The sequence below is a fragment of the Schistocerca nitens genome, chromosome 2 (genome assembly GCF_023898315.1).
Source record: "Schistocerca nitens isolate TAMUIC-IGC-003100 chromosome 2, iqSchNite1.1, whole genome shotgun sequence".
In the NCBI taxonomy this organism is placed as follows: Eukaryota; Metazoa; Arthropoda; class Insecta; order Orthoptera; family Acrididae; genus Schistocerca; species Schistocerca nitens.
This window is the reverse complement of record NC_064615.1, coordinates 170,829,439-170,842,694: the sequence shown is the minus strand read 5'-3', so window position 1 is coordinate 170,842,694 and position 13,256 is coordinate 170,829,439. Positions and strand designations below refer to the sequence as shown.

Sequence of the window (13,256 nt, the reverse complement as noted above, 5' to 3'; positions counted from 1 at the left end):
CATTGTCCCGGGAAGGGGAAACTTTATTGACACATTCCTGGGGTCAGATACATCACATGATCACACTGACAGAACCACAGGCACATAGACACAGGCAACAGAGCATGCACAATGTCGGCACGTACAGTGTATATCCACCTTTCGCAGCAATGCAGGCTGCTATTCTCCCATGGAGACGATCGTAGAGATGCTGGATGTAGTCCTGTGGAACGGCTTGCCATGCCATTTCCACCTGGCGCCTCAGTTGGACCAGCGTTCGTGCTGGACGTGCAGACCGCGTGAGACGACGCTTCATCCAGTCCCAAACATGCTCAATGGGGGACAGATCCGGAGATCTTGCTGGCCAGGGTAGTTGACTTACACCTTCTAGAGCACGTTGGGTGGCACGGGATACATGCGGACGTGCATTGTCCTGTTGGAACAGCAAGTTCCCTTGCCGGTCTAGGAATGGTAGAACGATGGGTTCGATGACGGTTTGGATGTACCGTGCACTATTCAGTGTCCCCTCGACGATCACCAGTGGTGTACGGCCAGTGTAGGAGATCGCTCCCCACACCATGATGCCGGGTGTTGGCCCTGTGTGCCTCGGTCGTATGCAGTCCTGATTGTGGCGCTCACCTGCACGGCGCCAAACACGCATACGACCATCATTGGCACCAAGGCAGAAGCGACTCTCATTGCTGAAGACGACACGTCTCCATTCGTCCCTCCATTCACGCCTGTCGCGACACCACTGGAGGCGGGCTGCACGATGTTGGGGCGTGAGCGGAAGACGGCCTAACGGTGTGCGGGACCGTAGCCCAGCTTCATGGAGACGGTTGCGAATGGTCCTCGCCGATACCCCAGGAGCAACAGTGTCCCTAATTTGCTGGGAAGTGCGGTGCGGTCCCCTACGGCACTGCGTAGGATCCTACGGTCTTGGCGTGCATCCGTGCGTCGCTGCGGTCCGGTCCCAGGTCGACGGGCACGTGCACCTTCCGCCGACCACTGGCGACAACATCGATGTACTGTGGAGACCTCACGCCCCACGTGTTGAGCAATTCGGCGGTACGTCCACCCGGCCTCCCGCATGCCCACTCTACGCCCTCGCTCAAAGTCCGTCAACTGCACATACGGTTCTCGTCCACGCTGTCGCGGCATGCTACCAGTGTTAAAGACTGCGATGGAGCTCCGTATGCCACGGTAAACTGGCTGACACTGACGGCGGCGGTGCACAAATGCTGCGCAGCTAGCGCCATTCAACGGCCAACACCGCGGTTCCTGGTGTGTCCGCTGTGCCGTGCGTGTGATCATTGCTTGTACAGCCCTCTCGCAGTGTCCGGAGCAAGTATGGTGGGTCTGACACACCGGTGTCAATGTGTTCTTTTTTCCATTTCCAGGAGTGTATTATGCGTGATGGAATGGTAAGAAAGTGAGTGAGAGCATTTAAAGATGGCCGCACAAATATGCATGATGAACAACGGAGTGGGCGTCCTTCGGTCGTTAATGAAAGTTTGGTGCAGGAAGTGGACAATAAGGTGAGAGAAAACAGACGCTTTACGATTTAATCCTTGCGGGATGACTTTCCTAATGTTGCTCGTAGTGTTTTGTTTGTCGTTGTGACCGAGCACTTGAATTACCGAAAATTGTGCGCACGTCGGGTACCGAAAATGTTGACGGATGCGCACAAAACCAAACGTTTAGATAGTGCACTGACTTTCCTCGAGTGATACAACGACCGTGATGATTTCTTAAGCCAAATTGTTAGGGGCGATGAAACATGGGTGGCCTACGTCACACCAGAATCAAAGCAACAGTCTATGGAAGTTGAGCAAGGGCATCGTTTTGCTGCAAGACAATGCCCGTTAGCATGTGGCGAATCAGACCAAAGATCTCATTACATCTTTTCGATGGGAAACTCTAGATCATCCTCCGTACAGCCCCTATCTTGCGCCCACTGACTACCATCTGTTCCTGCACTTGAAGAAACACCTGGGCGGTCAGCGTCTTCAAGACGATGACGAAGTCAAAACAGTGGTGATGCAGTGGTTAACAAGTCAGGCGGCACACTTCTATGAGGAGAGTATTCAAAAACTGCTACAACGTTATGACAAGTGCCTCCATATTGACGGAAATTATGTAGAAAAGTAGATTCAGGCAACGGCTTTCATGTAAAAATAAAATTATTGAGATATCTTAGCACGTCTTTTTTTAATTTCAAATCTGTAGCTAACATGTGGATTATGAGCAACAGCTGCAAGAATATCTATTCCTTTGGGTCAGGCTTGCTGTTTAGCATTTGTGTAGAATTATAGTGCCCTTACAGCAAAAATTTTCAGGTACATTCGCTGAACAGTCATTCTTGTTGGACTGCGCCTAGCAACCCCCCCCCCCCCCCTCCCCGGCAAATGCGCGCGCGCGCGCGCGCGCGCGCGCGCACACACACACACACACACACACACACACACACACACACACACATAGCGAAAGCAAATTTTGTTTTGTGCCCCTTTTATACCGATATCGCAACGGTGCATCACACTGTTTCCTCCTTATCCGATGCGATGTATTTCCTTATCTGAGTATCAAATTACGGGCTTCCGCATAACACAGCAATCGGTTACTTGTTCAAAACACGTACATTTCTGTTTATAACTATTGTAATTAATTCGAAACTGCTAACCGGCTTTTACAAGCGTGAAACGCCGTTGAATTACTCACTTATAGAATTGATTCTACCAACAGAAATAACGGAAATTCCATTTTGGAAGTTGATACCGATATCTGTGTAATTAATATAGCTACGAAAAAAATATATGGCGTTTATTTAGGACTTGTTGAGAAATAATCTGGGTAAAAACAGAATGACAATATCTTAAATGTTCCGGAAATATTTGGCTAGAACATCATATCTGATTACCCTGTATATTGGACAAACTGTTAGGATTTGCAACATTCGTTATCGAGAACATATGATGCCCTTAGGCTAAACGACTTACAAAAATCGACTTTGAATATTCATATGGCCCCAACATACAGGCTAATAATGAAACTCTTGAGTGCGTGGTCGCAAAAGTCCAATCATGTTTACGGCTTTCGACGCTCCACGTATTGTCTATCATGTAGCCGGCCGGTGTGGCCGAGCGGTTCTAGGCGCTTCAGTGTGGAACCGCGTGACCGCTACGGTCGCAGGTTCGAATCCTGCCTCGGGCATGGATGTGTGTGGTGTCCTTAGGTTAGTTAGGTTTAAGTAGCTCTAAGTTCTAGAGGACTGATGACCTCAGATGTTAAGTTCCATAGTGCTCAGAGCCATTTGAACCATTCTATCATGTAGCTACAATATTGGCTGCTAATGGCAACAGGGGGCGAGAGTGGAGGTAACCAATGGTGAGCACTGCATGAGGGTGGCCCTAAAATTTGTAGATGAGATAAACAAACTTATCCTATCGTTCAGTAAGGAATTTGGTTTCAGCTCCGACTAATCGGGAATAGAAGAGGAAATGCATATGAAAGAAACCCTCAAAATTAGATATACCAAGAGAGTTGTATAACATCAGTGCCTTAACACATTCGTAAATGATTATGCCGACTTTTAAACAGGATGGGAGATTTTGGCTGGAAAGTTATTTACCGTTTTGCGAGAAGTTGGAAGCGCTGTACCACCTACGATTCTTCGCGTGTGCGTGATCTTTTAACGAATGTAGGGAATGTTCACTTCACAGCAAGCTAGACTGGGAAAATGTGGTACGAACACTGCTTTTGGCCAATATCGGGTCCAAATAACTTGCTTTTGCTTCATTCCTGGTCTGCGTATAAAAATAACACTCTTTTAGAGCAAACTATCCATTCTGAAAACTATGTGAGATTGTAATTCATACACCTAGAACCACTGGACAAATTCAGGCTCTGGATGCTTGTTTTTTTCCGTGCCTATAAAGCATATTATCAAACCGAAGTAAATGGTTGTAGTTCCGTCGTAAATTGCATTCAGAAGTGTCTTATTTCTAGATGGTGACTAGTTTCGGAGACTTGTGTCCATTTTCAAACCATCCGTATCGTTAAGTGCGGCAAATACTGTCAGTATCCCAGGCACAAAAACTGCCCCTGTAGTGATGATCAAAGCGGCACTAAGGCCGACTTAGCAACACTAAATACACCACATACGACGGACATTGTTGTTTATTTACTGTTGTTGAGTCGGCCACAGTGCCGCTTTAATCGTCACTGCATGGGCAGTTTTTATACACATGTTGTCGCCTGTATTTGCCACACTTACTTTACGGATGGTTTGAAGATGGAATCAAGAGTCCGAAACCAGTCACCATCAAAAAATGAAAATAGGTACTTCTCAATGCAACTTATGACAGAGGTACAACCACTTTTTTCAATTATGAGACAAGCTGCAGACCTACTTTTCACCTGTAGCATTCCGCCAGTTTGTATATATCATCACATTATCTGCAGCTACGCCAGAAATGGTAGCCAGTTTCACAATAGGTTCCATGACAGACTGTTTCGCATTCGGTTGCATGCCACTGCATTCCACCAGTTCTCATCACCACGTTACGCTAATATGATCTACTTGCATTCTTAAAGAGTGGATACATAGCTGAACTTCCTGCATGGTTTTGAAACTCCCAAGGAAGCTGCCTTCGATCTTGATGGTGCGAACCTTCACTGTGGCATGCCATTTTTCATTCGATGTTCATGGTGCAAGTTAATGGTTCGTACTGAACATTTCTTGAATTTCTACGAAGTCTATTTTGTGAAGTGTGATACATTCAACCCATAGAAGATTGATCTCTGAACCTCCTTGACTCTCATTGTCTGTCGCCTTCCTGATACACATGGTGAATCGTATTAAGCTAATGTTTTTCTTGTGGTAACTTTTAACACAACACTTTCAAATGAGCCTTACTAAAGATTTAATTTTCGACCTCTCACTCAAGAGATTCCTTGTGAGGGAACACCACTGAAAAAAACTTTGGAATACTACGTTATGGAGAGAAAGGAGCTGAAATGAATTTGTGAGAAGAATTAGAAAAATACAGTCACCGTCTCAAAAGAGCTAACTACATCATTAATAGCCATCTTAAGTTAAAGAATCAAATACACTTACAAAATTTCATTCAGTTCGTATAATTTTAGGTTACTACCGTGGTTAATTTAGATATTTAACAAAAAAAGAGAACTAAATATTATCCTGAAAAGATAATCTTAATTGGACTCTGCCATTAATTTAAAAAAAAATCAGTTGTATGGCTTTCATCGCGAGCAGAGGTACGAACTAAAACTTTGTAATAATGTATATCTCTGCTGTTGAGGTATCCTATAATTGTACTACCTTGTTCTTACTTCAGTCAGCCAAATCACTAGCCTCCTTAACGTGAGCTGTAAAACTATCAGGTGTAAATACATTTCTTCTCTATTTTGTCTTTAGTCAATGTCATGGTTCAGCATGACACATATCAATGAAGCAGACCTCTCTGCAGTAATGCGCAAGGTATAAATCTTTTCCTCAAGTAAGTAAAATGTGTATGCCTTACTTATGACACAAATGATTTTGTGAGTCCCTAAATCACGAACATCGTGTTATAACATGGAACAAAAACGTGAAATTAGTAGGAAAAATTCTCACTGCCGTCTGGCGATACGCCTAGGCTCGAAACTAGTCACGGTGAAATAAATCATCCATTGGTAAAGTATGGCTGATTGCAAACTTATCTTCTGTGACACGGTGTTCATGTCACTAGCACTTTCTGAAAGACCGCATGGCTTGTTCGATATGATCGTTAAGGCATTATCAAGTATTATCACAAACTGTTAAATAGAAAACGTAAGATGCTAGATGGTGTTAAAATGGCAGGAATATGTGAGAAAGATGTGATTCAATTTAAAACAATAACCAACAATGAAAAAAGGATGGTACTTTGGCTCGGTAGGACAATATGGCCCTTCAGAATGGTATAAAATTCAAATGGCTCTGAGCACTAGAGGACTTATCTCAAGTCATCAGTCCCTTAGAACTTACAACTACTTAAACCTAACTAACCTAAGGACAATACACACATCCATGTCCGTGGCAGGATTCTAACCTGCGACCATAGCAACAGCGCGGTTCCGGACTGAAGCGGCTAGAACCGCTCGGCCACAGCGGCCGGCCCTGGTACTATGTTCAAAGCTAATTCACACCTGCAAGTACGAATGATACAACCAGGAATGTATTAAATTGTTTTTGCTTGCTAATGGACGTACTGTACCTACTCAAAGTGCAATGTAAGTGTGTTTGCACTTTGTTACCTACAACATCTAATAAACTGAAATGATTTGAGCTAGTGTGGTATAAAATAGCTGAGTCACCATCGCTGCAACCACGTACCTAGCCAGGCTAGCTGATGATTTCATTTAAAAATGAGAAAGCGCCGATTGTGCTGAAAACGAAAGCGAAACATCATTCGTTGAAAAACGTAGTTATTAAGTGAATACACGTAAGGATCCTAATAAAGATAAAAGAAGGGAAAAATATGTTCGTAAGAAACCCAAATTATGTGAAATCCAGAGAATGAATACAAAACCTCATATTTCACATATAAGTGCCCTTCAACGTAACACGTGATTTCACATGACCGTACATATACAAAAGTCAAGGTAAGTCGCCTCATATTCGTATAAACGTCAGTGATATTATTTGACGAATGGGAAGGCAATGAAATTATTAACTTGAAGACTCGAATGACTGAATAGAAATTGAATGTTGATTCCCACGTGTTCCAACGAAATTATGAATCCTACCAAGGATCTAATTTTGCCTGTGGTGAATACGACTGAAAAGTACATCTCGTCAATAAATTTGATGTTCCACAAAGCAACATTATACAAATGCAGTGCAAGTAAACAATCGCCTCACATAATGTAAAATGATGTCAGTGCAACATGCCCATTTCTTTATAACGAGACGAAGCGTCTATACTAAACAAATCGGCACGTCATAACTCATCACATTCATCACAACAACAGTGTGTGTCGCTTTGTCACTTGACCATCCGGTTCTGGAGAACTAATTCTGCCCGCCAAGCATCGCTGTCGACTGGCTCACCTCAGAGTTTAGGTGACTTGCTTAAGACAAACCTTTCAATTTCCCATGCAAATGTAAGCTACTCTAGCAAGCAGCTACGCGACTAAGGCTCTTTGATGCAGACAAGTGCTTATAGCATCTAACAACAGACGACTTTCAACCTGTTTGATTTTTAGAGCGACGATTGCACATAGCAAGAATTTCCGTAGCGTCTGACGATGTCGTCCTCGCGTCCCAGCCAGAGGGCTCGCAATCTTAGCGCTGTGCGGCGCGCGAGAGGAATAACGCGGCGCATTGATCCGTAGACTTCTTCCTATAAAACGTTTGTTGGCGGCCTCGGATTAATTCCCTGCACTGCTACAAATACACAGGCCACATAATAAGCAGCAGCCTCACACTGACCCGCGAGACGGCGTTAAAATTGTCACTAATGTAACAGTACTGGGCAGTACCCTGTAGTAATCCACACGCTTCCTAAAACGTCGCGAATCCGAGCATAGGATTGGGAAACAAGCACTGAAAACAATCACAACGCTGTCTCGAACCTGCTTCTGGCGTCTCATCCATAAACACAGCCGGGCTACAGTCGTTAAGTTAAAAACAGGAGGGGACACAAAAGACAACAAATTTTCATTGGAACTACTGAAATCTATTGGCTACTACTAAATCTCACGTCGTCCGTGTCATTCGCTAAAACACACCGTCCAGGAAACTTGTGGCTCCACTATCTAGAATAAAATCTGTGGCTACCGAGCCCGTGTACGTTTACTTAATGGCAATACTCGCCTGGAACACTGGGGTGTTCAACCCGAAATTCACCCTCGCAGACGAGAACGCGCTTTAGGAATATCACACTCCTCCACACTCCAAGAAATATAACTCGACTTATCACGAAGGAACGCCCTATCCCAGCTTCTGAAATACAACTACGGGAACACCACTTTCACCCCAGAGTATACACAACTTGTACATCCCACAGGTCCGCCGGTCGCCTCCGCGATTTCACTAAATTATACAGAGTGCTCTAAAATTCCCCTTGCTAACTTCTAGGATTTGTAGAAGGGACTGGGTGGATAATAAATTGAATTTGAGCCTATTTCTGGAAACGTAGCATTTTCCTGTTTCAACCAGTTGAAAACGTGTTGGTAACGCATCGACTTTTAAAGTTCCACTCAATAATAACCAAAGAAAGAAAAAGGAAACTTAAAAAGTTTTCAGATACATTGTTGTTTACAGTTAAATCATTTTTTACCTTTTCAACTGAGGGTTAGTGTTCTGATCCACACAAGTATGGTTTGTTGTGGCGACCACCAAGTTCGGTGCACACATTGTATGTACGAATGATGTTGACAGTTTCTCTTCGACGTGATACAGTACGGACTCTTGTACTTCGGCTGTGCGGCTTCTCCTTGGAGCACTACAGTCACGCCTGCTGACGGTGAAGGTACCATTTTCTCGAAGCCGTAAACGGTATGCGGTGGTGTCGGATGTTGTGGATAATGGTCTTGATCAGACAACAAGCAGGTCTTCCATTACCGTGAGCTTCGGTACACTGAAGGATGATGTCGGAGTATTCTGCCAATGTACACTCAACCATGTTGCTTTGGTACTCACAGACACATGAATGAGTCTCGAACCAAGACAGAGAGGTAAGAAAGGCGTCAAATGGCGTCACCCTATCCGAATTAAGTACCTCTTAACCATGACTAACGTGTTGCATACCTAACAAGCGAAAACGTTTTGAAACGACTGTAGCACGAAAACGATACGTTTCGGGACATGGCTTCCCATTTAAAATATTGTCTAATCAGTCTATAAGTCCCAATAGTTTGTAAAGGGAATTTTACAGCATCCTGTGTTCAAACCAAGCAGAATCAGGATCAAAATGTAGGCATTTTCAATGGACATTTTACTGCCACCATTTAAAGCGCTTCTCTGAGATTCTGCAATGGATGTTGGATACACCAGCTGTCCTGAAGGAGTCAGTCAAACTCGTGCCGGCGTCTTCTGACCAGATCACTATCCATTTCGGAGGACTGTAGAAACACCCTTCCTTCAGCTCGTGGCTGAAGACAGCCTCATAACCCTAGAAACCAAACATGTCGTAGATAATAACCGTAGAAAGAGCCCACAGACGCGACCAGGATATGAAACATACTAGTCGCTGGTTGCAGTATTTCGTACAGTGTAGCTTACGAACAGCTGCAGTGTTCTCTAACCAAAATGGCCATAGTAATACATACTTCCATTCTTAATAGTCGTATCTCGTAAAAATCAGTTCTTTCCATGATCCAGTCACGATTTTACCCTACAGGTGTATTGTTATTTAGGATGTCTGCTACAGTGTGATCCTTGCCCTGGCAGGTATGAAACCGCGCATGAAGAACCACTTCCGCGCGCACCAGCTGTCGGTGTGGCTGCGTCTGATCCCGGAGCTGCACCGCGCGGGCATGGAGGACGTGGTGGCTCGTCACAACCTGTTCCGCAACCACAACGACGTCGACCTGTACGACGGACCCGTGCGGCCGGACCCGCTGTCGCGCGCCTACGGCTCCTACGACACCATCGTGGCTGCCGCCGACGGCCGGGCTCGCAACGGCTCCAGTCTCGAGGTGGGTAACCGAACGTAGTATTCACGAGGCTCAAAGAAGTAGACTAAGAATGTATTGAACATCGCTAGTATGGAACCGTGTATAATTTCGCAGTCTTCTGCATAAAGGTTAAAACTTCGCAGCTCATCGCATTCGTCTCTACATCCCAACTTCTCAGGGCAGTTGTAGAAGCCGTCTACGACTCTATATTGAATTATGGTGAACGTGTCGCACTGACGGAAAGTCAGCACCGCGACCTTACAAAGCGAGAATACACAGCACTGTTCCATAGTGACAGGTATACCTCATTCGGTAGCCTACTATTTGTCATCAGCTTTGTATCCACTTTTTCCCTTCAGTTGGACACCAGCTGGTGGCGACTGATGTAAACATGTGTTCCTTTCGAAGAACTTCTTAGCTTTTAGTTGCCGTGCAGTCGCTTCTTAGTCTCTACATAGTAGCAGCTGCTACATAGAGATCTGCGAGTCAGTTTGTAATGTATAAAGAAGCACATACCTTCATTTTTGCGTTCAGTGGATGGGAGATGTGGCACTGTGTCAAATAGAAACGCACAGGAGACGATGGATTTTTTTTTCTGTGGTCAGTGCACAAACTTCATGCTATTATGAGACGTACCTTGCGAAATGAAAATGCCCTGCTGCTTAGACCTCCCGTCGGGTAGACCGGTCGCCCGGTGTAAGTCTTTTGAGTTGACGCCACTTCGGCGACTTGCGCATCGAATGGGATGAAGTTATGATGATGAAGACAACATCCAGTCCCTGAGCGGAGAAAATCCCTGACCCAGCCGGGAATCGAACCTGGGCACCTTGACACCACAGTCCGTCATGCTGACCACTCAGCTATTGAGGCGGATACCTTGCGACATGACTCCAACAACGGCACTGAACTGATAATGAATTGAGGCAGTACGATTCGAGTCTTACACAAGAAACAGCGCCACTCTGGCATATTTGTGGGACACATTACGACAGCAGCGCGGCATCGGCAAGTAAATGCTGATGAATACATTTACCGATGAGTGCAAGAAGTGGCTCTGACAAAAAAGGCAGCGTATGTAGTGCAACGAATCACAATAATAACGCAAAGAAGACACTGATTTCCTTATTCATTAATTAGGATTGACTTCTATCATACAACGAAAACTAACTTTCCTATTTAGGGGCCCAAAGTAACTACTAAATATATGAAGACATGAACTTTGAAGAAGGACTTTCTACACACACACCACAACGTGATGTTTGTTCCCTACATTTTCTGCCAAACCAATCCACGAGGGCATAACACTGTTATGAAATGCAGGAGTTGCATTATTTAATGTAACAATTTATTTATCTTAATCGTGGCTGAAGAGAAAACTGCTGCGTAATCTCGATAATAAAACGTAAAAACCAATGGAGCTGAACACCACTTTGGCAATTCTTGGTACATCAGAGCCAGAAGCACCAGAACCACGATCGTCAAAACGTTCCATACAGATGTAATTAAATTAAATGAAATAACTTCAGTAAGAATATGCAAACCATCAGACTCCGTGAAAAAATTGTTATGACAAGGAAAGTAGTCATCATAATAGTCAGTCATAGGAATAATGAAAACGAAGAAATACAAGCAAGTTTAAAAAGTGTTTGATCAAGATCTTAAAGAAAAGACGCTCGTGGTCTGTTGTTCAGCCACCGCAGGACGTCGCTAAAGTTAAAACGTAGGACAAGATGCAAAAACTAAACTTAAAAAAAATTGAAAGTTTACCCCTATGAACACAATGCAGTTTATGTAATTTCATGAGTTTTGCCTGTATTTACATTTATTGTACGATCAGTCATGTCTCTGGATATTTTACTAACGCTTGGGTCGCGGCGGTATACTAACCATTTGGTATGGTATGTAGAAGAAGAAGTGAAACAAAAGTTTTTCTAAAGCCTGGTCTACACCTAACGTTTCGTCGTCAGTCTTGCATGATCATGCCAGATCTGTCAAATAAAACGTTACATGCGGACGGAATTTTGGCAGTCTTGTATGAACTGAATGACGTTTGACAAAGTCGCAAAAGACCGTTGGGCTGGAGCTTTGTGTACGTGCAAGACTGGCGACGAGTCTGAACATGTAGACGTACATCAGTCTCATCGCTGAAACTCTGCACCGACAGCAGTGTACTCTCGGTGGCACCAGAGGTTACAACTATCGCTTTAGTGCGTGAAATGGCGAAAGAAAATGGTAGACTTGCGACACAGGACTCACAAATTTTTTACGGAGCTCATAGAGGGGTGCCAAAGTTTTCCTTGACGCTGGGAAGTAAAATCTAAGCCTTCAGCAACCGAGACAGGAGAAACCAGGCATACGGCACTGTCACTGATAAGGACAAGGAAGTGAAGCAACAAAAAGAGTTGGCCACCAAAAAGGTCAACTATATCGAACAGTTTACAGGAAAGAGAGTGCGAAAATAAAAGCGTCGACGAGATCTGGAGCTCGAACGGAAGAAGTTTATAAACCTTCTTTGTCGTATTTCTATTTACTTTCCTTCTTGAATTTCGAAGATCACGGCCAGACGTAGAAGACACTGAAAAGGAGTTACGTAACAAAAATCACTTCAAAGTTTCGTGGCCAACAACCATTATTCATTTCATCCTTCATACAAAAATTAGGCAGTTCAAGGTCCTTGTAGCTCCTGCCAGTCGCTAAAAACCTTAACGTTGCGATGAGTCTCTCGTGGAGACTTCAAAAGCCGCTCTCAGGATATTACTTTCTTTTCCAGTTTCTAGTGTTACGGGCGTTAACAGTATACAGTTCAAGAACTTCCAACATGCTGGAATAGCACGCACTGTAACTATTCGTTGAACATTTTTGACACCTTCGGAAGTACAATTTTTACTATATTACAATGATTTGAAAATGGGTCTCGGCCCGAAGCTAGTCATCGAGTAAGTAAAAAAGTTAAATTTACAACTTTGGACTGGTTTTTCGTTGTACTGAAAATATAGTTCGTCTCTATGTCGTTACATAAGTAATTGCCCCAATGTTCTGGTTCCGGCTACAGTTCTCTGATGAGAGAATGCCCCTCTCGTCAGTAAGCAAATACAGGATCGTCGTGAACAACGTGTAGATTTTTTCTTTTTCTTTTTCAGTTTAAGAGCACATAGCGTAACCACCGTCACTAGTAGTTCCTCTTCCATGTGTATTTCGGAACGACTGAGCAAAATATCGAGCGAAAGTTTGTATGGAGTAGGACGAAAGTAAGATAGAAAGATTGGGTTTAACGTCCCGTCGACATCGAGGTCGTTAGAGATGGAGCACAAGCCCAGATTGTGTCAAGGATGGGGAAAGAAATCGGCCGTGCCCTTTCAGAGGAAACATCCTGGTGTTTGCCTGGAGCAATTTAGATAAATCACTGAAATCTAAATCCGGACGGCCGGTTGCGGGTTTGAACCGTCGTCCTCCCGAATGTAAGTCCAGTTTATTAACCACTGCCCCAGCTCACTCAGGTTGAATAATGTATCTGCGCGATTGATGTCACTCGTGTCGTCAGTCTTGAAACATTACGTGCAGACCATCTTAAGATACAACCAGCTACAGCAAATGTCGCTCCAGCTGTAAGA

At 44.2% G+C, this 13,256-nt stretch overlaps 1 protein-coding gene across 1 annotated transcript in view; it reads left to right on the top strand.

The window, feature by feature from the left end:
- The window catches only part of LOC126234903 (neuroligin-3-like), a 443,765-nt gene that overhangs the window by 320,107 nt on the left and 110,402 nt on the right, over positions 1–13,256 (top strand). Inside the window, exon 10 of the mRNA XM_049943642.1 lies at positions 9,419–9,666. Within this exon, the coding sequence (XP_049799599.1) occupies positions 9,419–9,666 (248 nt within the window). The remainder of the gene's footprint in view (positions 1–9,418; positions 9,667–13,256) is intronic.